This window comes from Papio anubis, chromosome 14 (assembly GCF_008728515.1).
Source record: "Papio anubis isolate 15944 chromosome 14, Panubis1.0, whole genome shotgun sequence".
Taxonomy (NCBI): domain Eukaryota; kingdom Metazoa; phylum Chordata; class Mammalia; order Primates; family Cercopithecidae; genus Papio; species Papio anubis.
In genome coordinates, this window is record NC_044989.1 from 93,519,514 (window position 1) to 93,546,708 (window position 27,195).

Sequence of the window (27,195 nt, forward strand, 5' to 3'; positions counted from 1 at the left end):
AACTTGCCCAACTCCTGCCCTGTGCATGGCACTGTGAAGGGTCTTGTCAGAGTTACAGGCAAGTACTTACTAAATATTGTACATTTTTAAAAAATTTTTAAATCAATTTATTTTGTTTTATTGATTGACTGGTTGCTTGTAGAGACAGAGTCTTGCCCAAGCTGATCTTGAACTCTTGGCCTCAAGCAATCCTCCTGCCTCGGCCTCCCAAAGCACCAGGATTACAGGCATGAGCCACTGTGCCCAGCCTTTAAATGCTTTGCTTTGGTGACTTCAATTTACAAAAAAAACTAGTGGAAATGGAGTCTAGAAATAGAAGGTATCTGTAGAAACAATGGTAATGAAAGTACTCAACAATAGTTTATTCTGGTTCTGAGCTCTGGCTCTTTCTTTCTCTTGAAAGGGAAATTAGCAAACATTGCAGAGATGCTAAAAATATGCTAGCACTAAGCTAGCACTCTTCCAGGACATAATCAGACATCCAGAAGCCAAATGACATGGGAAAGAAAAATCTTGTCATGAGGTGGGTGGGTATTACTCAGACATTCCCTGGACCACTGAGAATCAGCTCACACACCACTAGGCCATCTTCTGAACCAGGCAGGGCACACTCACCATTCTCCACGCTTCTGATGGGGGGCGGGACCCAGTGCCAGGTAGCAAGAGGCAAACCCCGCTCAACCCCAAAGGGCAGTGCTGGGATGGCCTCCATGCTAGTTGAGGAACAGGGAGCACTGAACATGGAGCTGAGGATAGAACCCCAGAGAACCCAGGGATGCCTGCCCTGGCCCGCGGGATGTTACCTGGGTGGGAGCAGCGCATGACAGATGAGCAAGGTCTCCAATCCTGGCCGCGGCTCGGGGATCGCTGGAGCTGATCAACACTGGAGCGCTAATTTCCATGGAATGCCTGTGGCTGGCAGCCTGGGAGGATCTGTGTGTCACACTGAGCGCGGTGAAGGAGTGGCGTTTCTTGGTGTTCTTCTTGCCATCCACACGCCGCTGAAAGGCACTGACCGCCCCTGAGCTGCTTAAAGTGGGACTTGGGGCCATGCTGGCCACAGCGCCGGAGTCAGAGGGCAGGGAGGCATTGCAGCTGGATGCAGCGGCTGGGCACGGCTTGTCCATCTCAATGAGCTGCTTGGCGGAGTCGTTGAGCTGAGTGAGAAAGGGGAGAGCGGGGGCTTCATTAAATCATGGTCACGTGCCACACCAGCCCTCTGTACTCTCCAGGCCACGTTCCCATTCACAACCTGGCAATGTGTTCAAATCGGTCAGACGGCAGGGAAAACACAGCAGAGGCTGGTGGGGTGGCATAGGTTTTATTGACAAGGTTTTTGGAGCAGCTCAAAAACCCCAGGAGCCATGACGGAGAGAGGGGACTCATAGAGAGGAAAGTGTTTTCCAAGGGCCAGTACCTTGTCTCCCCAATCTTTTCAACTGCTGGCCATTTCTGGCATGCATGGTGCAGCCCTGCAGACAGTGAGGGACCAGGGACAAGACGGGAAGGAAGCCCCGCATCAGAAGACGTGAGCTGGCCCTGCATGCTCCACAACAGCAGGTTCCCGGCCTGCCCTGAGCACTGCAGGTCCCCGGAGGAGATTTCAAAGCATGTGACTGGAATGCACTTTCTAATGGCTGGTGACCAGCTGCGGCAGGGGAGTCTGCTCTGGTCAGCATGAACCACGGAAGCTCTCTTCAGTAACCGCCTCCCCTCAGGCTGTCAAGCCCCAGAAGCTGGCCTTGAGTGCACCCCAGAAGTGTCAATCATCTGTCATCTTGAGTGATTTGGCGAGTCTCAGGACATGAATCCTTCCCACATCTCCCACCTGTTCTACAAGATAGCAGGCATTTTGTGCAGCGAAGAGTTTGACGAAACTCTGATCCTGCGTGGTGCTTATCAGGAAAGGTGACATGAAGGTTCAAGTCCATGAGCAACCGGGGAAGAAACCCTCCTGGCTGGCTAAGCCACATCCTTCCTCTCAGGGCTACGGCATCGCCTGGAGGGGCTGGGAGGGGCAGCCCAGGCACACCCACTAGGGGAAGGTCCGTGAATTACACAGCCTGGGGGGGTACCAGCTGTGAGAAAAGGCTCCCTGGGCTGGTGCTTGGGGCCTGGTAGGTCAATTCACCACCTGTGAGTGACAGCGTCCCCTGACCCTACACCTGGAGGAAGTTTCCCACTCGGTTGCCCAATGGAGCCCCTTCCTCCTTAGGCTGTACTGGGCTCAGCCTAAGTGCATACCTATATGGGGAGCTGGCAGTGATTTGAAAGAATAAAGCAGAGGGAACTCTTTAGTGTGTACACAGAGGTGGCTGGGAAGAAAATCTGATACTAGAATCAGCATGGGATGATTGCTACAAGCTGGGTTAAGCAAATGCCATCAGGCTGGGTAAATGCCTGTGAGCTTCCACTCTTTCTCCCTCACCTTTCCAGAAGTAGCAGAAGGAACTGAGTAAATGCCAGCTGCCCTCTGGGCAGAGCTCCCTGGAGGAGCACAGAGCTCGGGGCAGGAGGAAGCGGGAGCCGTGTCTGAGTTTTCTCCTCACCAAGCAGAAACTGAGCAGGGTGGGGTGGTTGTGTGCAGGGCTGGCACATTCTGTCAGTCAGGGTACTGTTTTGGGTTTGGGGCCCACAGGGTCTCTGCAGCAGCATGACTGGGCTGTGTGCTGTAGGGCACCACAGAGGCACCTAGGCCAGTGGCCAAAGGGCTTTCCAAAAGCTGCAGGTAGGCCACTGGCGGGCAGTTTGAAGCCTTCATGGGAAAAACGGGACTCAGCAGTTGTCGGGAAGTGGTTACAGGATTCAGAAAGGAAGAGGAGAGAGGCAGTGAGTCAGTGAAATCCATGAAGGTGGGAAGACCATAGCAGGCAAGTGAAGGACCATGTGAGCCGCTGTGGAAGTGCAGGCTACCTGGGGCAGAGTCACGTCCGCTCTGTGGCCAGCCATGGGTGTACACTTGGCATAGGCTAAGGATATAGGCTAGGCCCTGGCATGGGAGGCCAGCAGGTGCCAGGAGGGGCCTGTCCCCTACACCTACCAGGAGTTGAGTCTGACGTCAGCCTCTTCTAGGAGACTCCCCTCAATGCTGTGAACCAGTGAAGGGAGACGCCAGGTCTCACCCAGATACAGAGCTAGCATTTGCAGCTGGTAGCACCTTGATGAGTTAAAAAAACAAAAACAAAAAACCCAGAAGCCCTGCTGAGTTTAAGTGGCATGAGAAAGGGCGGCTCCATCACAGGGCTGCTCCGGGCGGGCCGAGCAGATCACAGGAGCAGATCACAGGAGCAGGGGAGCAGGACGGCTGCAGGTTCCAGCTGCCTTCAGACCCGGCCCAGGCACATGGCTGTCAGCGTTTCCACTACAAATATCTGCCTTTCAGAGGAAGGTTACGAAAAACCTCACTCCGGGCTCCAACATGTGTGATCTAAATCCAGGATTATTTCCTTTGAAATGTTTCCTCCAACCAGGCTCAGCTGTTTTGCTCAATTTTATGGCTGTATTCATTTGCTTCCTCCTAAGCGCTACTCAGAGAACAAACCAGTGCCTGTTCCCTCCCACAGCCCTCCGTGGGGCTCTCCAAATACCTGAGAGCCAGCTTCCTGGACCCCAGTGTTCTCTGCCCACTTGACAGGGTCTAGAGGAAGACAGAGCAGCAGGGCACAGTGAGCGCGGTCCTCCATTCATCTCACTCACTGGCATGGGAGCACGTTCTAAACACACCTGCCATGCGCCTGCATTTGGGACATCATTACACAGCAATCATGGCAGCAATAATGCTGAGGCCGGGCTCAAATGATTCCCTTTTCCCCAAAGGAACAGGCCTGGAGTGTTTCACTTAGTCCCCCTGTGACTGTTGAGTTGGTACAGTCAGGAAATCCAAGCACCAATAGGAAATCAGGAAATCCAAGCACCAACAGGTTGTTGTACGCACATCCAGAAAAGATGGGGCTCTGATCTGAATGTCAGCGTAGATTTCCAGGATCCCTATTCTCATCAGGGGCCACAGCAGCCAGGAGCATGGTGCCTGGCCCCTCAGCAGTGCCACATGTCACTGAGCACTGGGCGGCCACCAGCACGTGTCCCTGAGAGGCTGCTCACAAGTGACTGCACCGTGCCCCCTTCACGGCCGAGACGGAGACTGAGGGTGGGGAGGCAGCATGCATCCCTCATGCCTTAGCAACCCCAGCCCAAGGCCGGTGCTGAAAGTGAAGGCAAAAAGCTTCCATCAAGATAGGCAGCTTCAACAGATGGCAGGAGAAGTAAGAACTCCTGCCTCAAAGAAGAAAGTCCTCAATGCTTCATCCAAAGCTTCAGCATCCCCGGCAACCCTGCAGCAGCCAGGCAGGCGAACCGCTGCCAAGGGGTCTCCTAGGAAGAGCAGTGGTTAGGCTGTATCCTGTTGACTCATCTCTGCTTCTGAGCCAAGGGGCTTCTCCATGGGCCCGTTTCCTCCTGCCCTGTGCAGTCTTCGTTCTGGAAGTAGAGTGGACTAACCCGGAGGGCCTCAACACGCTGATGCACCTCTACATGCATGGGACTGAGGGGTCATTTTCCACCCACCACTGGGGACCAGGTTTGCCAGACTCACACAGGCCATGGAGTCCCAGGCACTGCTACAGATCTGTGACTTGATCCTGGGACAAAACTCACCATCTGGGGAAGTTTTCATTGTCTGCACAACAAGCTCCAATTAGTCACGTCATAAAGCTGGGCCTAGATTTGGCACCAGTGCCATCCCAATCAGAAGGCCCCTCACCAGCCACGCACATCCTTGTGGGCCCATGGTCACAGGACGCCCTCGCCTGCCTGTACCTGTGCGGGACGGCAGCTCTCGTGCACCCATTAGGAGCAGCCGCGCTTTCCCAGCTCCTCACTCTGCAAGTTGGTGCAGACTTGTCTCGCACACAGGCCTCCATGCTGCAGGGAAGCCCGGTGGCTCTGCCCTCCCGTGTGGTATGGATTCGGCCCGAGGGTGCACCCCTTCCCAGCAAGGTGCCATCTGGAAAGGAAAGGACTCCAGTGGCTCTATCTGCATGTGGGGTCACCTTGTTTGTTCATCAGGTGGACACCGCCCTCCTACATGGATGTGCACACACATAACCAGTGCACCCAATAACTACACTTTTCACGTTTTTTAATGGAAAGAGAACACATTTTCATCTTCCATACAAAATGGAAACAAAATGATAACTCAATATTTTAAACGTCTTGGCAACTTTATCCATTCATCATGAGGACTGCTGCTGGTACCTGGGCAGGAGTTTGCCCATCCCAGGGCCTGCCCCTGTTCTGGGGCCCCTCTGCAGGGGCTGATACTCCTGGGAACATGAAACTGGATGGGGTGGGAGATTAGCTCAAGTGAGCGGTGCAGTCTTGTCCATGGGACAGTAAAGACTGGGCCAGGGATCACCATCCCAACAGGGGACCCCGCTCATCACCCTGTGGCCTCTGTGACATCGAGTGGCTGCCTCCTGGCTCAGCAAAGCCCCTCCGAACACTTTGTCTCCCCAGCTTTCTTAGGTTAGATGTGATTTTCTTCCACAACCACTTTCTAACCACAGAACTGTCTAGAAAGGTAAGAAAAGCTGAAGAGTTTCTTCCATCCATCCTTTAAACAGTTCTACAGAATGGGCTCTTGGTTTAGAGTGTGCTGTAGCCTTGTGGCTGCGTCCGAGGGTGGGGCTGGGTTGAATGAGAAGACTCTCTCCCCGCAGCTCCTGGAGCCATGGGTCTCCTAACTCCGGTGGGGAGGTGTGGCCAACCCGGGGATTTCAGCGCTGGGTCCATGACAGCGCCAGAGTATAGTCACCCCAAATCTCTGGGTCTGGTTGAGGAGACTTTAAACTGAATGTATGCAGGGGGATTTTTTTTTTTTTTCTTAAAAAGGAGTAAGATTGGCAAGCCAGTCATGAGGGAGGGCAGCAGCTGTAACATCAAAAGAAGAGCGGTGGTGTGGGAGGCGCCCAGCTACATAAGAAAACTGGCGCAAAATAGCTGTGTCCCCTCGGGCCCCTGCCCTGCCCCAGAGTGGAGGAAGAGTAACCTTAGCACCGAGTGATGGGGCTTGTGAGCGCAATACAAGGGAGGGAACGTGTCCCGAAACCCACATCTTGGTGGAAATCCAGGAAGCCAAGGGTGCAAGCAGGAGGGCAAGTGCTCACAGTTTAACAAGAAGGCAACACATGACTCTTTTCATGGATGTACTATTCAGAAAACAAAACGGACTGAGCGCCTACCATGTCCTGGGCTCTGCTCAAAGGCCTGCTCTAAAAGAGTTTCTATTTCAGTGCACACTGAACAACCTGGGGATCCTTCGCAGAGGCCAACTCTGGCTCAATAGGTGTGGGCTCGTGCCAAGTTTGTGCATTTCTTCTAGCTCCCAAGAGACGACGCTGCTGTTCTTTGCAGATGCCGTCGCAGTAGCAAGCTTCGAGAACACTGTTTGCAAGTTCAGGTTCCCAATGGCAGCACCCTCCCTGAAAACCCTCTATGGACCAGACTCTCGTGTTTCAGAGACTCCTGTGGGGCATTTGCCTTCCTCTGAAGCTTCCACTCTCATGGCTGAGTGTGGCAAAGGCCACCACGGCTGGCTGCTGGCCTGAGAGCTTCACAAACTCAGCAGCAGATGAAGAATGGCCTTTGCCTGCCTGACGCTTTTGTTGGGAGACATCTCGGGAGCTTCCCCTCACTGAGACGGGCAGGCAAGATGGTTGGGCTGGGCTTCGATCAGCACTTGCCAGTTGTAAAACACGTCATTCTTCAGGAGACTAAGCAGGAGCGGTGGAGAGGGAAGGATTCCCTTTAACACTAGGTTCCTTCACCCTCCTCATAGGCACCCCTCATCCTGAAGGGTTGTGTGTGGAACACTCCCAGAGCCTTTAAGGAGAAAGGCTGCCAAAACTGGGGACTCTTGGCCAGTGACTAAGCTGGTAAGAAGCTAGGGAGCCGGGCGCAGTGGCTCACGCCTGTAATCCCAGCACTTTGAGAGGCCGAGTGGGCAGATCGTGAGGTCAGGAGATCGAGACCATCCTGGTTAACATGGTGAAACCTCATCTCTACTATAAAAACAAAAAACAAAAACCAAAAAATTAGCCAGGCATGGTGGTGGGCACCTGTAGTCCCAGCTACTTGGGAGGCTGAGGCAGGAGAATAGCTGGCGTGAACCCGGGAGGCAGAGCTTGCAGGGAGCTGAGATCATGCCACCGCACTCAGCCTGGGTGACAGAGCGAGAGTCCGTCTCAAAAAAAAAAAAAAAAAAAAAAAGCAAGGGGTCTGGTGACCACCCCTGGCCAAACCAACTTGACCTTCATCCCCACATGTGCCCATCCGACCCTCATATCAACCATCTGAGGTGCAGCAATGTGGCCATTTCACAGATGAGGAAACTGAGGCTCAGGAAGGTTAAGTGACCTGTTCCAAGTCACACAGTGAACAAGCAGCACCACTGCCACTGCTCACTCCTTTTCTGAGATGTCTCATTGACTCTGCTGCCATCCCCTCGTCACTGCAGAGCATGAGGAGGCCCCTCCCCTCTCGCTACATCTTGATGTAAAAAACAGAATATATTCACTGAGGTATACCTATGCCCTTGACTATTGGAATGGGTTGGGTACGTTTTAGAGATTCAAATGTGGGTCTTTAAAAATCAGGCCTTTTTGGGCTGGGTACAGTGGCTCATGTTTGTAAACTCAGCACTTTGGGAGCCCGAGGCAGGCAGACTGCTTGAGTCCAGGAGATCGAGACCAGACTGGGTAACACAGTCAGACCCAGTCTCTGTAAAAAATAAAAATTAGCTGGGCATGGTAGCACTCGCCTGTGGTCCTGGCGACTCAGGAGGCTGAGGTGGGAGGATCACTTGAGCCTGAGAGATCACGCCACTGCACTTCAGCCTGGGTGACAGAGCAAGACCCTGTCTTAATTAAAACAAAAATCAGACCATTTTTGGGGAGGTTAAAGATGACATGAGAAGTAGGTCAGGCAAATTCTCATGCGGGACAGATGCCAGCTATAGTTACCAAGGGTGGGTAGCCGTTCTGTTCCCTTCCCTTTGTTCACAGAAGTAGTGGCCTCAGAGGCCTGTGGACAATGCCAAACTCTTATTTCCTGGGGACATCGAGCCCCAGGCATCTGTAGAACGCTGGTGCCAGCACTCTGGACTGATGCTCCCTGCCCGGCCACAAGCCGTGGCCACGCAACTGCTATGGGAGAAGCTTCTACCCTGGAGGAGATTCCCTCCTTGGAATTACAGTTGGACGGAGGCTGAGCAACACTAGAGCACTGCAGGAGTGTGCTGGAGGCCTGCGTGAGGCCGCCAGTCCCGCCAGAGTGAGGCCCCGAGCCCGTGGGTGACCCGCATCCCTCCAGCACACGGCAGATGTGCCTTTCCCATCCTGTCCTCTTAGTGTTTGCATTCTAGCCCTGCTCCCCGTCCTGTGATGGCTGAAGCATACAGGTCAGGCTGCTGTCAGGCTGCCCAATGGGCTGGCAAGTTGAGGTGACTATTTGGATAACTGAAGTTTAAAACGCAGGTGCAGGCAGACCTGCACTGCACAAATGGCTGCCTAGTTTTACATGTAAAGCCTGAATACAGGCAAGGCTTGTGGAAGAGCTGATGTCTAAAAAGCTTGAGGAGGGAGTCGGAGCGAATGGTTTTCATTTTAGCCCCCTCTTATCATGGACTGGACAAAGCCCTGTCCCTGTCAGAGTGGTCCCATGAGAGGCAGGTGGCACCCATCCACCTCATCTGCCTTGGGGTGCTAGCTGCTTGGGGGGTAGTTGGCCAAGCTGCAGACCGGTTTGTGGAGCCTGTCCGCCCACCCCAGCTGTCACGCAGCCCACAGTGGCATTCATGTCGGGACCCTCCAGAGAATTCAGCGGCTGCCCTCTGCCAGCACCCTATGACATGGCATGTGAATCTGCATACCCTGGGCCAGGCTCATCTCATAATGGGGCGCCCAGGAAGCAACCACCCCTGTGGTCCCCCAAGCCAGCCCTCAAAACCAAGGTCTGCCAAAGAATCTTCAGCGGCCCTGCGGCTAACAGTCAGTGCCTCCTTCCTCATCCGAGAGTCCATGGGTCTCTCCAGCACAACCAGAAATGTTGACCGCACCCCTACTTGCACCTCTGTCATAGTTACGTCACCCTTCTTCCTCCCTGGATCCCCCCCTAGTCCTCATGGGGAAATGAGGCTCCACCTGCTTTGAGTCTAACCTCTTGATATTGGGTGATGTATCCCTCCTGCACTGGCAACCACACTGTCATTTCAGTATTAAGACCTGCCAGAAGGAAGATTCCAGGACTAAATAAGAAAACAGAAAACTTCACGCATTTGCTAGAAATGTGTGAAAGTCCATAAAAGGTCCAGGAGCAGCAGAACGACCTGATGAGCCCCTCAGCAGGGGTGCCCTGTGAGCAGAGGGACCGCTGATTAGAAGTTTCCAGACTGGGATAAGGACCCTGTGATAATTTTACCTGAAGATGAACTTAAAAGAGATAAACTGGTAGTTTATGGGCAAAGAAGTGTATGAAGGGCACCATTGATTCTCCACTTTCTCCAAGAACTGCTGCAACAAAAGTCTCTCTGTTGGGACAGTGAAGAGACCTAGACCCCTAGCAGCAGGTGGCGACCCACATGGCCTCCGGTAGACACTTAAATCCTGGGTGAGCACCTCCAGTGGGGTGTGTGCTGCACATGGATTTCTGACCATTTTGAACCTGAGGACCAAAGTGATTAATTTTCCAGGGCCCTTCTGCCTTAGAAGTCACAGATCTCAGGTGGGTGAGGAGGAACAAGGGGAGCAAGAGGTGTGGCTGGCACAGATTCAGGAGAAGGCAGATGGCTGCTCCACCCAAAGGGCTCCTAGGGCTGGGCCAGCCACAGCCCAGGCAGGTGGGCTCTGACCTGTTCTCTGACAGTGCACCCCCATCAGGGAAGCATTTCTGCACATTTATATTCTAATGCACCAATACTCGTTCACATTATACGTATGTAATGTGTATCTTTTGGTGTCTTTATCTAGTGGACCAAATAATATATTTGATTACCAAAAATAAATAAAATAAGCATATACAAAATAGAAATTAAATCTAACAAGTTAAAATTTGCAACAAGTTTGAATAGAAGTTCTCACGTTTTCTTTGCACAGAGTGGCGCGCACCCCACCTTGGAGATCTTTGGCTTAGAGCAGTGGTTTTCAAACGATCCACTGATTGGGTCCTGACCGGCCTTTTTAAGAAACGGAACAGAATACGTATTGGCAGGTGTCCATGTGGTATGGAAGTAGCTTCACAGACCATTTCTCTAGGCTCACACACTCATGCAGTGTGCCCTCAGTCAAGATGTCAAATGCAGTGTCACTGTGGGTCACACCCACAAAGACAGAAAGCCGTTGGCACCCAGGGGAGATGACAGACATTTCCTCCAGCAGACATAGAAGTCCCTCTTCTCTCTGTTGGCACAGGGTGTGAACCTGATGCTCAAGGAGGGGGGCCTGGCCCGTGCTTGGCGCTCTTGCTGAGGACCAGGAGGGGTCCAGCAGCTGACTCAAAACCTGCAGGCACCTGAGGCTGGGACCGGATGTCCATGTGTCTGCAGGTGCACCCACCTGTGTTCTATGTGCAGCTTCTCTGGGACAGGAAACCAGCTTCCAAGGTTGGTGAGTGACACCTGAACTTATCCTGGCCTGTGTGGCCTTGGACCTATGATGCTGCATGCGGTGGGCTCCTGGTGTAGCTGGAGGGATGGTGTACTGGGCTGTGGTTTACAGGACACCAGCCAGATTATCATGGTGGCTGTGCACTGCAGCCCTCATGTTCTCACCTGCTACCTCCTCAACACTAATCTCTACTGCCTAGAGAGCCTCCAGGTGGCAAGCATTTCCTCCTTCCCTCCCCCTGTCTCTATACCCCCTTCTCTCCTCTAGTCTCTCTCTGACATCCCAGAGCAACCCCAGGAGCAACAAAGCCAAAGCGATCAGATCAAGATGTCACAGCTGATCCTGGGAGTTCTGAGGATTAGAGCCTACTTCATCCTCTTGCAGGAGTCTCATTTCACAGATGCTTCAAATTTTAGCGCTAGAGGCAAAGTACATGCTTGATAAACACCTATTCCATGCATAGGTGTTTGAATGAATGCAGCTAGCATTTGCATGTGCATGCAGCAATGTCTGTTTGTTGAGTATACTCTAAGCACTGCTCAGCACTTCTCACCCATCTACAGAGCTGTAACTCACATCGCACTTCACACACAGGGTCAGCAGTTGAGAGCACTTGGGGGACCTGGCTGGGGAGGGTGGTGGATCTTGCATGAGTCTGAGCCTCACTCAGCTCTCACTGAGTACCTGCTGCTGGTTGTGAGCTCTGCCAGGCAATCTGTGGCAGGTGGAGCTTTTTCACAGCAAGAACTTTTCTTTAGGATGTGTTCCACGTTCACAAAGGAGCTTAAGAATATGGCATGCTGCAACTAACTCATCAATGATAAATAGGATGAAAGCGCTACTAGAGAAAGGCTGGTCTGAGGGGGGAAGGCAACTCAGTTTCTATGGTTACAGACAGGACATAACCACAGAAAGTGACAAAGTATTTCAACCAAAAGTGACATAAGTGACCTAAGTATTTCAAGGTCGTGGACAGGCGTGGGCAGGAGTAGGACGGTGCATGTGTGTGCTACAGCGGTCTAAAGGGGCTCAGGTTGTGAGGGCTGAACAGGAGTCAGGATGGACACAAAGCCTCTGTCGACTCCTGAACAGGGATCGAGGAGTCCCCAGAATTGGTGTGGGGAGCCCCAGGGTGGTTGGAAGTCTGGGCCAGCGTGGGAGCAGTGGAATGAGTCAGGAAGTGCCGTGTGCAGGTAGATGGGCCAAGGGGAGGAGACCCCCCAACCATCTGGGGCTGGTGGTTTGGAAGGAGAAGGTGGAATTGGGCACCTACTGCAGGCCAGGGGCTCTGCTTGGCACTGTGAAATGAATACAGACAAAACTCCCGCTCTCACAGATACCCAGACAAGGAATAAGTGAATATTTCATTACATAGAGGACATTGAATGGAAACTGACCTGTGAGCCAAGACGTTGAGATGTGGGAAGGAGCTGGCCCCATCGCATCTGGGGAAGGGTGTTGGGCAGGTGGGAATAGCATGTGCAAAGGCTCTGTGGCAGCAGCTGGCTGGAGTGTCTGAGGAAGAGCAAGAAGGCCAGTGTGGCTGGAGCAGACATGTGGGCAGAAATGAGGTGGGGTGATGGGGCCAACTAGTGCTGGAGCTTCTGGGCCCCGGGGAGGTCCTGGCTCTCCCCTGAGTGAGATGGGGGACTGGAGGGCTCTACAGCAGCACAGGGACACAACAGGATCCCCCGGCCATGGCGCTGAGAAAAGGCTGCAGAGATGAGGCGCCTGGAAGCTACTACAATAATGTTATGAGAATATTCTCACAATTTAATGAGAAAAGCCAGGCAGAAATACTGATACAGCACAATCTCAAATTTGTCCAAAATATATGTAAATTTATACATAGAAAAGAATAAAGGAAACAGAATACTATGCTAACACTTCGTTCTTTCCCTAAATGTATATTCATATTTGCTGGTAGGATTACGGGTGATTTTAATTTTCTTCTTTACACTTTTCTGAATTTTCCTATTTTGAGCAATAGCCAGGAATGATTTTTATAATCAGAAAAAGTCATTAAACACAAAAGAGCAGATGAGGCTGGAGTCTCCGTCGACCTATGGGGAGACCTCCTGAGCTGTGGCAGTGACAGATTTTCTCTGATTTTGTACAAAGTGCGAGGTGCCCTAAAGAGCCTTTGGTGTCTTCGGTTTTGTGAGAACGCAGTCATTTTTTAAGAGCATGACGTTTCAGGCAAGGCGTAGCAAACGTTTCCCCTTCCTCGGGCAGTTTGGTTTCCAGCCCTAGGTGACAGCCACCAGCTGAGGGGGACACAGACCTGGATTGACTCCTGAGGGAGATGCCAGGATCCTGGGGCTGCCCCTAGGAGAAGCTCTAAGAGCTCAGGAAGTGGTAGGGATTAGCCAGGCCCACATGGAAGGGAAGCAGAAACCCAGAGAGGCGGGCAGAGGACTCACACTCAAGGGCCGCAAACCAAGGCCCAAGATCCAGCTGATGCCAGTTTTTGTAAATAACGTTGTTTGAGGCACAGCCCATCTGCTGAGCTACTGTTTTTGACTGCACTCGCCACACAAGTCGCCACAGTTTTGTTTTGTTTTTTTAAACTTCTTGTAACAGTCATAGCGGCCCCCTGGTGTTTGGTCCTTTTGGCTTCATGTGTGGCCTGCCCTTCCCTGCTGCTTCCAGCAAATTGCAGACGACACACAATGTCACCTGTACATGCTCAATATGCGTCTCCAATGGATAGGGAGATCCACAGGGACTAGGCCATCCTCAGGGACTGGGAAGAAGGCTGGAAGCCTGGGTCACTTCCTCCTTCCATCCCTAGCTCTGTTCAAAGGAGCAATTCTAGGCAAGGCGGTCGGCTTTGCAGCCTTGATCCTCTCTTCCGAGGTCTATGCACGTTCCTTAGCTTCCAGATCCAATCTACATTCTTCTGAGATTTTCCAGTCCTAAAGCTACCACTTCCATTCCAGCTCACCCTCAGCTGGATCCAAGAACAGGGTATGCAAAATTGCCACAACTAAAACCCCAACTCAACCCAAAGGAACATGTTTAATAACAGGTGAACAGATGAACCGTGTTGCAAATTTACCAGTAACAAATATGAAGAAGAGCAGAGTTTCAAGCAAACGTTCATCAAAAGACTTTACGGAGGTGTAAATTTGGCCTCCTGCGTTTATTTTTCTGTTTCTGGTGCCAGGCCCTACCTCAGTCCAGCGGCTTCAGGATAAATCTGCAGCCATAACACAGTCCTCCCTGGCTGGCTGGGACACAGGGGCTTCGGCCTGGCCAGCCCCTTGAGGTCTGAGTGCTTGTGTGGGCTGCTCCCTGCCTCTGATGCTCAAGCAGCTGACCTCAGGCTCTGCCTACAATACACTGGCTGTCCCTTTCCCAAAAGCACTGATTATTTCAGACAGGTTCCTTTGCCCCCGACGGTTCAAGGAAACTCATTCTCTAAGTGATTGTTTCCTTTCATTGAATGAAACCTAAGACTATTCCAAACTGTATTTTCAAGAGGACTGGATATTCATATTGCAGCCTCAAAAACAACAAATGCAATTTTGCAACAGGACATGGGGGCTTCTTCCTGCTCTCTGCAGTGACATGGGAGGTGACATTGGGGTTGTACAAGGCCCCCAAACTACAATTAAGGTAACAATCATTTCTAACACATAGTTCTCCCTTTGTGTACTGTTTTGTGCACTTCACTATGTCTCTAATTTAATCCTCCTAAGAACCTTTGGAGGTAGGTGAAGTTATTACCCCCATTACACAGATGAGGAACCTGAGGCACAGGGAGTGACAGAGCTGTGCCAGAGCCTCTTGACTGTCTGATGCCAACGTGGGCAGGGGCCTGGCCTGTCAGAGGGACAGAAGGGACAGAGGAAGGCCAGCATGCCGGGACCGTGATCAAGGCCAGGCATGCAGGGAGGGTGTGAGGTTGGGTGGACCCACAGGGTGGACTGCAGTGAGGAGTCTGGATTTATTCTGAGAGCAATGGGCCCCACTGGTGGCTTTAAGCAACAGTGAAGTACCCTCCTTAACTTTGCAGAAATGGTGCCTGGTTCCATTGCTGTGTGAGAATGAACTGTGGGGTAGGTGGGACCCTCAGAAGCCACATAAGAACCATGGGCCTGGAGCTGTCCTGAGGCCTTCTGCCCACATCCCCAGGGAACCCTGTGGGTTCCCTACAACCAGAGCTCGAAACCTTTAGTCTAGAAGGCTCTCTCCACATGCATTTTACACTATCAAAGTTCACCTCAGCAAAGCAGGAGTGAGCTTAGGAATGACAAGGACGTGGTCAGGAGGAGTCTATGGACACAGGCACAAGGTCTCGAGCACTGGGCAGAGAAGGGGCCTTGAAGAGAGACCCCAGACTCAAACGCAGAGCAGATGCCAATGTCCTCAGAGTGACCTGCGGAACTCCCGAAGCCCGTTTCCCACTTCCCCTCTGGCCCCAACCCCTCTCCTCCCACCTGCCTGCTTGGTCACCCTGGCTTAGAGTCCCTCGGCCAGCTCAGGCCACCCCTGGACCTGCTCTTTCCCTGCCCCTCCCCGAAGGCTGCTTCCCCAGCCACGTTCCAGAACGCTGACATGAAGACTGCAGTTCCCTCCTCCCAGGCCCTTCCTCCTCTCCTGGTGTTACTTTCTCCGTGGAGAGTAGAAACCCCTCCAGACTTGCTTTTCTTCACTGTTGTGTCCTCCCTGGTGGATGTGGTCGCCAGGGTTCTCTTCTGCTTCATTCAGGCTGCATCCCCAGGGCCTGGCCTGCAGCTGGTGCTTAAGGACTGGATGAACGTGGGACCCCAGATGGCCTGGAAGGAACTGTGGGGAGGGCACTGCCCAGCAGTGGGACCTGCTCTTTCCACCAAAGGCTAAGCCACCAACAGAAACCTAAGGTGGAAGGAACAAATGGCTGCTCACACCTGGCAGGTGACGATGGCCCTGATGTATCTCTGATTTATGATGAAGTCCAGAGCACAAATGTCCCAGAATGCTGATCCCTCTGATGGAGGCAGAGTTGGAAAGGACGGGCTGCCTTCATTTGTAAGGGCCCTGAAGGAACTGTTTGTGGCAGCCAGGAAGCCTCTCGACTCTCATCAGAACCTTCTCCCTAACAAACACTGGAGACTCAGAAAGGTGGTAGGGTGGAAGGGGCTGAGGGATGAGAAATTACTTAAAGGGTACAAGGACAGACTGATCACTGAAAGCAGGACACCTGGAAAATGCGACTGATGTCCCAAGAGCTTCAAACTAAGACTCTTAACTGCTCTCACTTTCAAGGATTTGGGAGGTGTTTGTAAAATCAACAGAGTAGCTCCGAGCTCCTCTGAGGAGGTTGAGCAGAAACGAGATGAAGCTGGAGTCACTGCTGTTTCTCATTCTGCATCACAGGTGGAATTCAGGTGGTTACAGGAAGTCCCCCCCATAGGGCACACACACAGTTCGAGCATTTCCCCGGACCTGAATCTTAAACGTGCCTCAGTCCGCAGCACCCTGCACCCTCTCCATTGGAAACAGAAAGTATTGACAAAAGGTACCATGGAGGAGAAGCATGAAGACAAGAGAAGAACGTTTCCAACTGGCCCGAAGTGTCAAGCTTGGTCATAATTCATTGCCAAGTCCTAGAACTAAGGGTGAGGCAACAACTGAGACCTGCAGGATAGAGCTCCCTGCAAAGATGGGCTGGTCTGGAATAGAGATGTTTGGGGTCCCCCAGGACCTCCCAGTGACTCCACACGGGTGTGCTTGGTTCCAGCTGAAAAATCAGACATGGTTTCTTCTGCACCAAACATAGCCCTGGACCTCAGCCAAGAAGCGCTGCTGTCATCCTATAGGCACCCAGTGCCAAATCTCTCCACAGCTAAGTATGCTGTCACCTCCATGCCTGAAAAACTGCAACCACTCACAAGGTCTGCCTAGGGACAAGCGCCTCGGAGCCAGGGCCTACCCTCAGGACTGCATGGAATCTGACACCGGTTTCCTCCCAACTTCTTGAAATGTGGATGGTACTTCATGAGGCCCATCTCCAGGTTCAGGCACACTCTCCAGTCCTGAGTGTTGTGATCAGAACACTCAGGAAAGAAGTGAGCATGGGCCTGGAAGAGTGTGGTCCACACATTAATCCACAGAACGAGATGGTGGGAGGAGAAGCTGCAGGTCAGATTGGGGCAGGGTTCATAACCCAACAGCCAAATGTTTCTGCACTAGCAATCCTGAGAGCAGAGAACGTTGGGGGTGCTAACTTCAAATTCTGGCATGGAACTGCTCATCGGCTGCAGGCCCTGGATGGGGCTTGGCTGGTCTATCTCGCCAGGAGAATGCAGCCTTCCTCTTTCCCTAAGGCTGTTCTGAAGATTCAATGGCAGATGGATGTTAGAATGCACCAAAAGGATGTGAGGATGTGACAGGGCTGGGTGTTCCAAAGGAAGGTCCTGGAGATGACTGGGGTGCTGTGTGTGGGGTGACAGAGTGGCTGTTTTAAGATTGCTGAGGCCTGGGGACACAGCTGCAAGACGGAAGGGCATGTGCTGAGTGTGAAGAGTTCATGCAGATGAGGACTGAGGAAAGGCCAACCATGTTGGGATTCAGGAGGTGGGCTGCTGAGGGAAGTGGGTTGCTGAGGGAGGTGGGCTGGCCAGTGGGCTGGGCGCAGGTGGGCCTGGTACAGGCAGCCTCCGCCCCAGGCTCTGAGTCAGTCCCACTGCAGCAGGCTCTCCCCTGGGCTGGGCCTGCAGCTTTCCCAATGACTTGTGTGATCGGCAACCAAAACAGATGTCCCTTTAGCAACTAAGATAGACCCTATGGTTAAGGAAACAAAGTTACCCATGGGCTGGCATGGTAACTTCCTAAATTCCTGGGCTACAAGGAAAGCCACACTCTTGCTAAACTCCCTAACAATAGGTGCTACCCAGACCACTGCAGCTCTGATGGGACAGAGGACAGACCTTACAAACACCCTTTCTGATAAACAACTGCAGACCTCAAGCCAGTTTCAGCAGCTTATGGAGGCTGCGCACAGGCTGTGTGTGTCCTATAGTTCACCTGTTGATGGAAAGAGCCAAATTCCACCTCATTTTAATGCTGAAACCCTACCCTAAAGTGATGTGAGATGTGTGTTACGTACATGTTTGCCCATTCCACATGCGCTCAGCTCCCCTTATAAATATGCATAGCTTTCCCACAAACCTGCTAAATATGTATGATTCTACTGTGTAACACAGACCCTGCAAGCCATGAAACCCAACTGCCCTTCCCTTCTGTGAAGGGAGAGCAGCTTCGTTCCATGTCAGAGACTATCTATTCCTGGTTTGCAAACTGATGTCACCAGTTAAGCTGTCCTTTCTACTATTTAGCCATCCTGGGGGCCTTTCTAACAACACTCAAATGCTCACTGAAGTTTGCGAGCCACAGCCTAACTTACTCAGGCAGGAAAGGTAGACATGAAAGGGAAGACAAGAACATGGAAGCCTGGGAGGTGGGGGAAGCTGAGTCAGGGCACCGTGATGGCCACGCTGAAGGGAGGGCAGGTGGATGTGGACAGCCCAAGATGCCCTGCAGAGGGCAGGTGTGAGAACTCTGTCTCCTTAGGATTGGGTGGGTGCGCATGCTGAGGCCAGCAGGGCCCGGCGAGGAGCTAAAGTTAGGTGTAAAAGTAACCCCGCCATTGACCTGCTCAGTGGGAAGTGTACTGCCCACATGAGTGACAGGAGAAGCAGAAAAACAGCTGGAGCCTGAGGGAGAAGCAGTCTGGACACAAGGTTGGAGCTCAGTTACTTCCACCGGCCGCAGGCCAGACGCCCCAGCAGCCTGCCCCAGGGCCACCTGGGTGTTCAGCTGCCCCTAGGCTGACACAATTCCAGTCCTGAGTAGTCCCTTGAGGAGGTGACTCACTTAAGCCTTCCATCGTCGCTTCCAGACCAGGACAAGGCTCTGAACTCAGCAAGCGGTAGACCGCTTGGTAGACCCATGGAGAAAGCCCTCTTCCTAACACACAATTTCACAACTACTGCTTAAAGCCAACACAGGTAGTCCACTTTAGTGACCAAAACAGTCAGCAATCAGCAACGACTCCTGCTGGTCGACATGCATGCAGCTTCCTTCCGGCAAGGCTGAGTGCACTGGTGTTAAGGACCAGTGCATGCCCTGCTGGGGCCTCCAAAGGCCCTGAATTAGTGTCTGGCTCTCCAGCATCAACGTCTTGGGAGAAACCTAAAAGGTATGATGTCTGCCTATGCAGTTGGTGGGGAGCATCTGGTAGGCAGGGATTGCCTGGCTAAGGTGGGTAGCGTGAGATCAAACCTCAGGAACTATAGCACGAGGCTCCATTTGCCCCTTGGCCAGGCCGTGACAACATTTAAGGTGGGCTGCGGTCCCCGTGGTGACTGAGCCACTCAGGCTGCAGTCAGGGCTACTCACTGTCCCCACAGAAGCTGCCAGGGAGGCTGGCAGTGAGGACAAGGGGCTTCACGAAAACTTACTAAGCTGTCTTGCTATGGATGTACAAGAACTGCTGCAAGCTTCCCAGCTTAGACCCGTTTAGAGATGGTCAGTGGGGCATTCCTCATGTTTGATGAGCTCTGTAAAACACCGAACCACAACCCAACAACACTGCACAGGTGCACAGGGTAGCACCTGGGCTCCACACTGTGCTAGGCCCTAGAAGGGAAGGAACTGTGCGTTACAGGTCTGGCCTCAAAGGGGCTTAGGGAGACAAAACAAACACAGCAACAAGACTCCCAGCAGCTATGGAATAGCTATGGAATGTGAGATATTCTAAGATGTTAATTTCACAAAAAGCTCAAAAAGACTTAAGAAGAAAGAAATCAGGGCAAGCTGGTACCTAGGCACCCACCTATTTTTGCTGGAGATAAACAAACCCAAACTACAATTAACAGCCATGTATGTGTGGATCACGCCTTGGGGGTCAGATAACGGCAAGAAAATGTACAGACCCCAACCATGAATGCAACTGGAGTCTCCCTCTTATGTAGTCTTGTCTCATTTCTTTACACTCTTTTACTTCTTTATGTCGTTACTCCGATTGAAGGGTAAGGGGAACCAGTGGGTTGTTGGTGAAGGCAAGACCACTGCTTATTCTCCCTGATAGGTCTAAGGATTTGCCTCCTGGACCACTCTGTTCAGACACAGACACAACATCACACTCCAACAGACACCCAACTTGGTGCTTGCCTAGTCCCTGCCTTCTGGTCCCCGCCTCTGGCTTTCCTGCCCAGTGTTCTTGGCAGTGACTGGGCTTCACCTGCAGGAGTCTTTACAAAGTATTCCTGGAGGCACAGTCCACACTGACACAGAAATGCAAGCAGGACTGGCATCCACACGAAGGCTGGGGGATCCCTTCCACAGGCTGTCGCTGCTGCAGGAGCTTGTAAAAACAGAGGATGACAAAAAGCAAGAAAAATAAAATGAAACTTCAAACAAAATTGCATCTTCCCCAACCTTCTTCGGAAGACATTCCTGAGTATTTGTCCTTCATACTTTCACATCCCTTCTGATGTGACATCATCAGGGTGTCCTGACTGTTAGAAGCAGCGGCCACATCTGTCAGAAGAAGTGTAGGGAACACCAGCAGTGAAAAAACATGCAAGGGGCTCACCTGGAGAGTGGGACCATGGGATGGGCTTTGGAGCTTGGTTGTAACCCATCTCCATGGTAAACAACGACTTCAAAGGCATTTGCCAGTTCCTCATCTAAGGAAAAGTCCTGGATTATTACTTTCGCACTGAAACTGGGGAGATTCAGCCCCGGGGAACCTCTGACCCTTATTTCAAAATTCCTAAAGCATCACTGGCTAACATCTGCTTAGCCAAGATGAAATGATGGGAATCATTTTTACCCTCCTGCTCCAGACACTGAAACAAATCTATGAAACAAGATTTGCAGACATGGGACAGCAGAACGCACAGGACAGCAATCGCCAAGAGTGGAGGAGCCCATGACATGGGCTCTGTTACTGTCTCTGGGTTCTCCAGCCTCTCCCTGCATTGAGAAGACAGAGTTCTGGGTCTGGGGAGCCACAGTGGCTACAGGATGTAGGCTAGAGTTCTGAAGAGGAGGGAGCTGCAGAGAGAGACAGTCCTGGAGATCTGTAGAAAGTCCCCCGGAGTCTTCAGCTGACAGCTGATCAGGGCATTCATTTGAGGGAACTATCCAGCACTGGGGAAAGAACCGCCCATGAGGAAAAGGCAGAGCAATCTCTGGGCTCATATAAAGCCAGGAATAGTTTTCATTCCCAACTTCCAGAGTGGAAGCCTCATAAATCACGGGGCATGGAGTAGAGAAGGTTATAGCCTCAGAAGTAGAGAAATTAGGCCCACACGAAAGGCTTCCCTGGCCCTGCCTAACAAAGCCTCAAAGCGAGCCTCAAAAGCACCAAACTGAGTCTAAGCAACTCAACAAAAAACAAAGCTTAAGAACATTTGTAGGAATGCCAGGATGTCCAGTACACCAAACAGTAAAATTCACAAAGTCAGTAACCAGCTGAAAATTACCAGGCATGCAAAGAACCAGGAGGGTGCCTCAGAAGCATCACACAGCTCCATAAGCCTACGCAGCCTCCAGTTCACAGGCAAGACCAAGAGTCGGAGGCGTTCCAATCCCATCTCAGGTGGGGATGCATAAGGTCAACTGGGAGCTGAGAACTAGAACCCCCATCCCTCCATCCCTCTCCCACTGCCTGTGTGGTTCTTGGCATGCTGGGTTTCTCTTTGAGAAGCTGAGGGGGTCTTTGAAAGGAGTGGGGAAGGCAGAGACCAGGACAGTGAATATGAGCCAGCTCCCTGACCCAGAGTGCAAGCTGGTGGGTGAACCCACCCAGACCACAGGATCAAATAGGTCTGGAGGCGCTGAGGAGGAGAGAGGAGACTCAGTTCAGCACCTGAAATACTTCCCTCGCGGCTCTCATTAGAAGTCACATCCTTCCTCTCTTTCTCTCTGAACACATCCCGCCTGGCCCAGGCAAGGGCTGAAAACCTTCAAGACCAAGGTGAAACGGCAAATCCAACCACGGCAGAGCTGCTCACTACTTTGAGGTGGTGCAGAACGCAGAGTGTGCACAATTAACAACAATGCCAGAGCTATCCGCTCCCAATGAGAGCTGTCGTGTCTTTGAGTCATCACGACACGTCTCAACAGCATACTTAAGAGGCAGAGGTTCAAAATAATAGCCTCTCTTTGTAAAAGATAAAGTGACAAGGAGGCACCTGTGCTACAGGAGCAGGAGGAACTGAGCTTGATGTTGCTGCATCCACCGAGGCTTAGAACCCAGTGGTCTGATGATGCATGCTATCATCATTGTGCTGAAGATAAGCACTCTCAAATGGGAAACGGCCATCAGCGGGAACTCCTGCTATTTTTCTGGGTATTATATTATTTCGTTAAATAAGGATTTTCATTTTGGCTGCCATTATTTTTTCCAGGATCTATAAATAGCATTTCATCCACAATTTTCTCGAACACCACACCATATTCATTCAACACCCAACTAAGGCACAAGCATGCTGACATCAGACCAAGGCGTGGATCTGGCGTCACAGAATCTGAACCTTCTGCCCCCTGCAGCTCTGCTTCTTCCCCAGATCCTGGGGTTATCTTACCACAGCCACTGCTGCCATGGCCTTTATCTGGGTTAGCAGACACTGGGACGACCAGGAGGCTCATCATCATCAGCTTGGCCCCACCGCCACCTCTCATCTGTGACCCATTGCTCACCACGTGCTCCAGCATCTCCCGACATAGACCAACTCCCTGCTGGTCCACAGAGGTCCAACACCCTCAGGCTTCACACTTCTTATTAGCCAAGTGGAGAGGAGTGTGCACCCATCACATGCTCCTGAAAATCTGCTCAAATAGAAGCAGACAATCAATGGAAAATGCCAAGAATAAACAGTTGCAGCTCTAATCAAATTCTAGACCTTCCCCCGGGGAAAGGCACCTACTTTTTCATCCTAAGCCAAATCCAAAGGCCATAAAATAGCCAGGACACTGAGCGGTTCTCTGTTCCTTCCGGAGCAGACCTGTCTGGGATGTGTGCTGGCTGCCGGGACAGGTGCTCCGCACCCACCCTGTGTCTGTCCTCACGTTGCAGACTCGGGTCTGTCTAGGCACAGGATGGTCACTGTTCACCACAGAAACTTGGAGGAACATAGGAAGGGGTCCCTCCTCCCCCGTTTACTCTCAGAGATGCCGAGATGCTGGCTGTCTCTAAGGATCCTTGGGATGCCACCATGTGCGTGTGTGGGGTGGGGGCATGAAGGTCTATCTAGGTGACCACTCACACACACACCAGCAACACTTGGAGCAGCCAATTTCTGAATATCGTATTCAGGATAAATAAAGCACTACCTCTGGGGGGTCTTTTTCAGTTGGTTCCTTGAGATCCGGGTCTCCCCATTACTCTACCTGGACAACTGATGTTGTCAACGTGGAGGCAGAGCTTGACACTTGTGTCTGCTGCCTTTCATCATTTTTTGAACTACCTTTGGATCAGGATTCTGGGCCCATGGGGAGGTTTTCCCTGCAGACACGAGTCACTGGTGTATTTGCTAACATGCCTTCTAAGTCTCCACGCAAGCCGCCCACCCAGGCTCTGTGTGAGCAGCCAGAGGCAGCCTGTGTCCCGCCCCCAAGTCTCTCCAACCCAAGCTGATTTCTGACAACGCTCCTTAACGACAGCTTCCAAGAGGGCTGCCTCTCCTAAGCATCCACACCCTGGACCTGTGTCCTGGTTTTGTTGACATTATCCAGCTGCAAACCTCACTCAGGCAGGAAACTGCCCTGCCTTCAAACCCATTCAGCTACATCAGGCCAAATGTGTTCAGTGCTCAGGAATGATACGGAGATCTTCAATCAATACAGGAATGGACTGAGGAGCAGCTTTCACTCCACAAACATTTATGCCGCCACCACCACCAGCACACAACAGTGCTCTCCGCCTGCCCCGGCCAGCCCGGCCTATGTGTTCTTATCTTCTCTACACCTCATGGCTAGCCCAAGATGTCTGCCACTGCCCTTGTTTGAGGGGGGAAACTGAGGCTTAGGAGGTTAAGGGGCTGACCACAGGCCATGCCCCCAATGTGCAGGTGATGTAGAACAAGCTGGGCCCAGCTAGGTCTGCTCTGAAGCCTACATCACCCTGAACTGCCCGTGGGCTGCCCATGGTCCTGTCATCAGGGTCTATGAGGAATGGGCCCTGTTCTCAGGGAACAGCCAAGGGCTGGGCTGAGGCCTGACCCCAGGCAGGTCGGCTTGGACCCTGTGCAAAAAGAGAGGGGGGCTGTAAGGGTACTCAGCCCCCGCACTCATGCTACAGAGAGGGCAGAACTCTGGACGACAGAGTCCCTCGCCTGCCATCCTCCTGCGAGTTCACCCCACCCTGGCCCACTGGGGAGGAGGAATTCTTTGGGTTGGCTCATCCTCACTCCCCTTAGAACAAGCGCCTTCTGAAATTCTGAAAAACCTCAAGGACTAAAGACCCAGAAGAAAAGCCCTGTAGAGTGTCTGGATTTAATTCTTGTCCCCATCCGCTGGACTAGAGTTCCAGAGGATGAGAGGCCCGGCCCGCTCCTCTCTGTGCCCGAGTGGACACTGGGGCAGGGTCAGCCTAGGCTCCTGGCAAGGGGTGCTGCTCAGCTGGCATCTGATGAACAGGTGTCAGGGAGATGTGTCCTGGGTCATGGCGTGGGGACGGCCGCAGGAGAGTTTCTCACATCCTTTTGTAAAACGATGGGAGAAAAAGGACAAGGAGGCAGGTTCCAGGGCATGGGACGGTGGCTGCAGCCGTGGGCAGAAGAGCTGGGCAGGGACTGAGGCATCTCTGGTGAGCACAGCACAGATGGGGTCAGTGCCCAGGGGCAGCAGTGCCCAGCAGCTCACGGGTGAATGAATGCCGGTGGCAGGTGGGCGCCAGGGGATGTGGAGACAGGATTATTTCTACAGAACAGCAGAGGGAAATGTAGGTATGTCCAGGGCGGGGTCCACCTCCTCCAAAAGCAGCCGCAGCAGTGCAAGGCCAGGCTGGCTCCAGGCCAGGTGTGTGCCCTTCAGCTCACGGTGTCACTGGCAGGCCCAGGCGGAGACACAGCCACGGAGGGAGAGCGCTGTGCAGGGCACACTCACATTTACTTTGTAAGACCCACCGTGGGCTTAGCATCATGGCCTGCACCGCGCTGACGGCAGGCTGAGGCCAGGTGAGGCCAGGCAAGGTGGGGGTCCCTCGGTGAAGCCCACAGGGCAGCTGTGTGCTGGGCAGAACCCGGCCGGGTGCCTGCGGATCCCAGCTGGAGCGGCTGTGGAGGGGACCTTGGTGCAATCCAAGCTTAGTGAGCATGAAAGAAGATACCCTCTAGTGTGAGGCGATGGGTCTGCTGCATTCCTTCATGCACCAGGGGACAAGCATCACTGGGACGGTGCCAGCTGCCTGCGCAGTAGCCCAAAACACAGGCTCCAGGCTCCCTCCTGGCAGGTGGGTCTTACTCTCTCAGGAACCCTGCCAAACCCCTAAGCTCCCACCTCAAATGCCTGTGCAGCCTCCCAGAGGCAAGCAGTTTGGGCCAAACCAGGACCTTCCGATCCATCAGGATCCATGCGGTGTGTGGGGTGCACGCAGTAACTACAAAAGGAATGAAAAGTCGCAGGAAACAGCTGTTCAGGCTGGTCTTCAGTGGCTGCTGAGAGCCCCAGGGCCTGTGTCAGAGCCGAGGCTGCCAGGTTATGGGTGTGTGACGTGGGGCCAGCACTGCATGGGCAGCCATCTCAGGAAGGGGCAGGAGGGGCAGTGGGGCCCCTGCCCAAGGATGCTCGGGGGGAGGTCTGCGTCTCTGATCCTCAAGGACAGTCCAGGGCTTCCTATCCAGGTGGGTGGAACGGGCTGTGCTCAAGAGTGGAGGCAGAAGCTGTGAGTGGGTGTGGGGGCAGGTGGGGCTGTGGAGCCCTCCTCACGGCCCTGAGGGAGGAGGGCTTAAGGTGGCTTTCAGACCCACAGGCAGTCATGCCGCAGGCAGGCACAGATGCAACTGACTCCTCAGTTTGTCTCTGAGTGTGCCTGTGGAACCAGGAAGAGATGACGGCCTGCTGGACTGGGTCTCAGGCCTGAACCCGCTTGCGGACTCCCAGTGGTGCCTGACAGCTTCTTCCAGAGGAGGGGCTGAGGGGCCCAACGCAGGCTTCAGCCACCTCTGCTGCTGTCAGCTGCCTTGGTAAGATCTTACCTGCCCTGTAAGATTTGCTGTTAGCTTTTGAAATTGCAGTTAGAAGTGCACAAACCTTAACGGGACACCATTTCACAGCTGCACAATCTGTGCAGCCGTCCCGAGATCGGGACATGAAACCCTTCTGCAGCCCAGAACCTCCTTACCTCTTCCGGTCAGAATCCCCAAGGTCACCACTGCTCTGACTTCTGTCACAAAAGAGGAGCTCTGCCTGCTTTTGAACCTCCTGAAAAACCCATACGGCACATACTTTTATGTCTAACTTCTTTCAAAAATTTGTCTTGGAGATTTGTCTATGCCCTTAAAGGCATTACTCTTTCATTCACACCCACGGTGGGCTAGCATCCCATTGTATGGATATACTGCATTTTCCTCAGCCATCCCACTGTTGATGGACACTTGAGTGGTGTGCTGTTTGGGGCCATCGTAATGAAGTTTCTGTGAACATTCATGTATATGATGGGCATCCCAGTAAGATTTTGCCTGGAGAAAAAAGTTTCGCCAGATAAAAAATGCCCAGGAACTCAAATTTCTGACTTCTGGACAGCACTGTAAGTGGTATTCAGGCATTAAGTTCTTTGGTCTTAAGCACCAGGACAGAAAAGCTGAAGCAAATGTGCAAATACATGGAAACTCACAAAGTGTTGAGGGCAGATGTGAATCTTACAGGACAGTGTGTGTGTGTGAATCATCTGCCATGGCTGTGGGAGGGCCTCAGATGGCTTGGGCAGCACATTCAAACTAAATGTGCGAGAACTACTGGTCCCGAATATTTGGGGAAGAGGGTAAGAAACGAGAGAGACAAGGCTGCAAAATAGACTACGGCCTAACTGCAAAGGGCTTTGAATGCCACCCTAAAGCACTTGGACTTTATTCTGCAGGCAACGGGGAATTGACAGATGTTTTAAACAAACATCTTTAAGTATCTGCACACTGCTTGGTAGGTATGGCAAAGTTGGCCGTGTCACCCGTGGGCTTTCGGTGCCAACTCTGAAGCCCTTAAGTGTGTAAGGCAGGGGGGACACATGGAGCCCAGCACTGAGCTGAGTAAACTGCAGTTCATTAGCCAGAGACAGTGGAGAGGCAGGAGATGGTGTGAGGGCAGGAGAGCGAAGGGCCGGCTGAATCTAGGGCCAAGAAGCCTACGGTCCAACCCTGGTTCTGCCACTCCTCGGCTGTAGGACCTTGAGAATGCTACATAACCTTCCTGCACCTCTGCTGCAGGGCCATTCACGGTTTTCATATGCCATTGTTGCTGAGAAGGTTAAATGATCTAGTACTTACAAGTGTCTGGCACACAACAAGCACTCAGGAAGCATCCACTGAAGCCCCTCTGATGG

General features: G+C 52.5%; 1 protein-coding gene across 1 annotated transcript in view; it reads right to left on the reverse strand.

The window, feature by feature from the left end:
* Positions 1 to 27,195, reverse strand: part of SH3RF3 (SH3 domain containing ring finger 3) — a 372,468-nt gene that overhangs the window by 106,280 nt on the left and 238,993 nt on the right. The window contains exon 4 of the mRNA XM_003909107.5: positions 804 to 1,157. Within this exon, the coding sequence (XP_003909156.2) occupies positions 804 to 1,157 (354 nt within the window). The remainder of the gene's footprint in view (positions 1 to 803; positions 1,158 to 27,195) is intronic.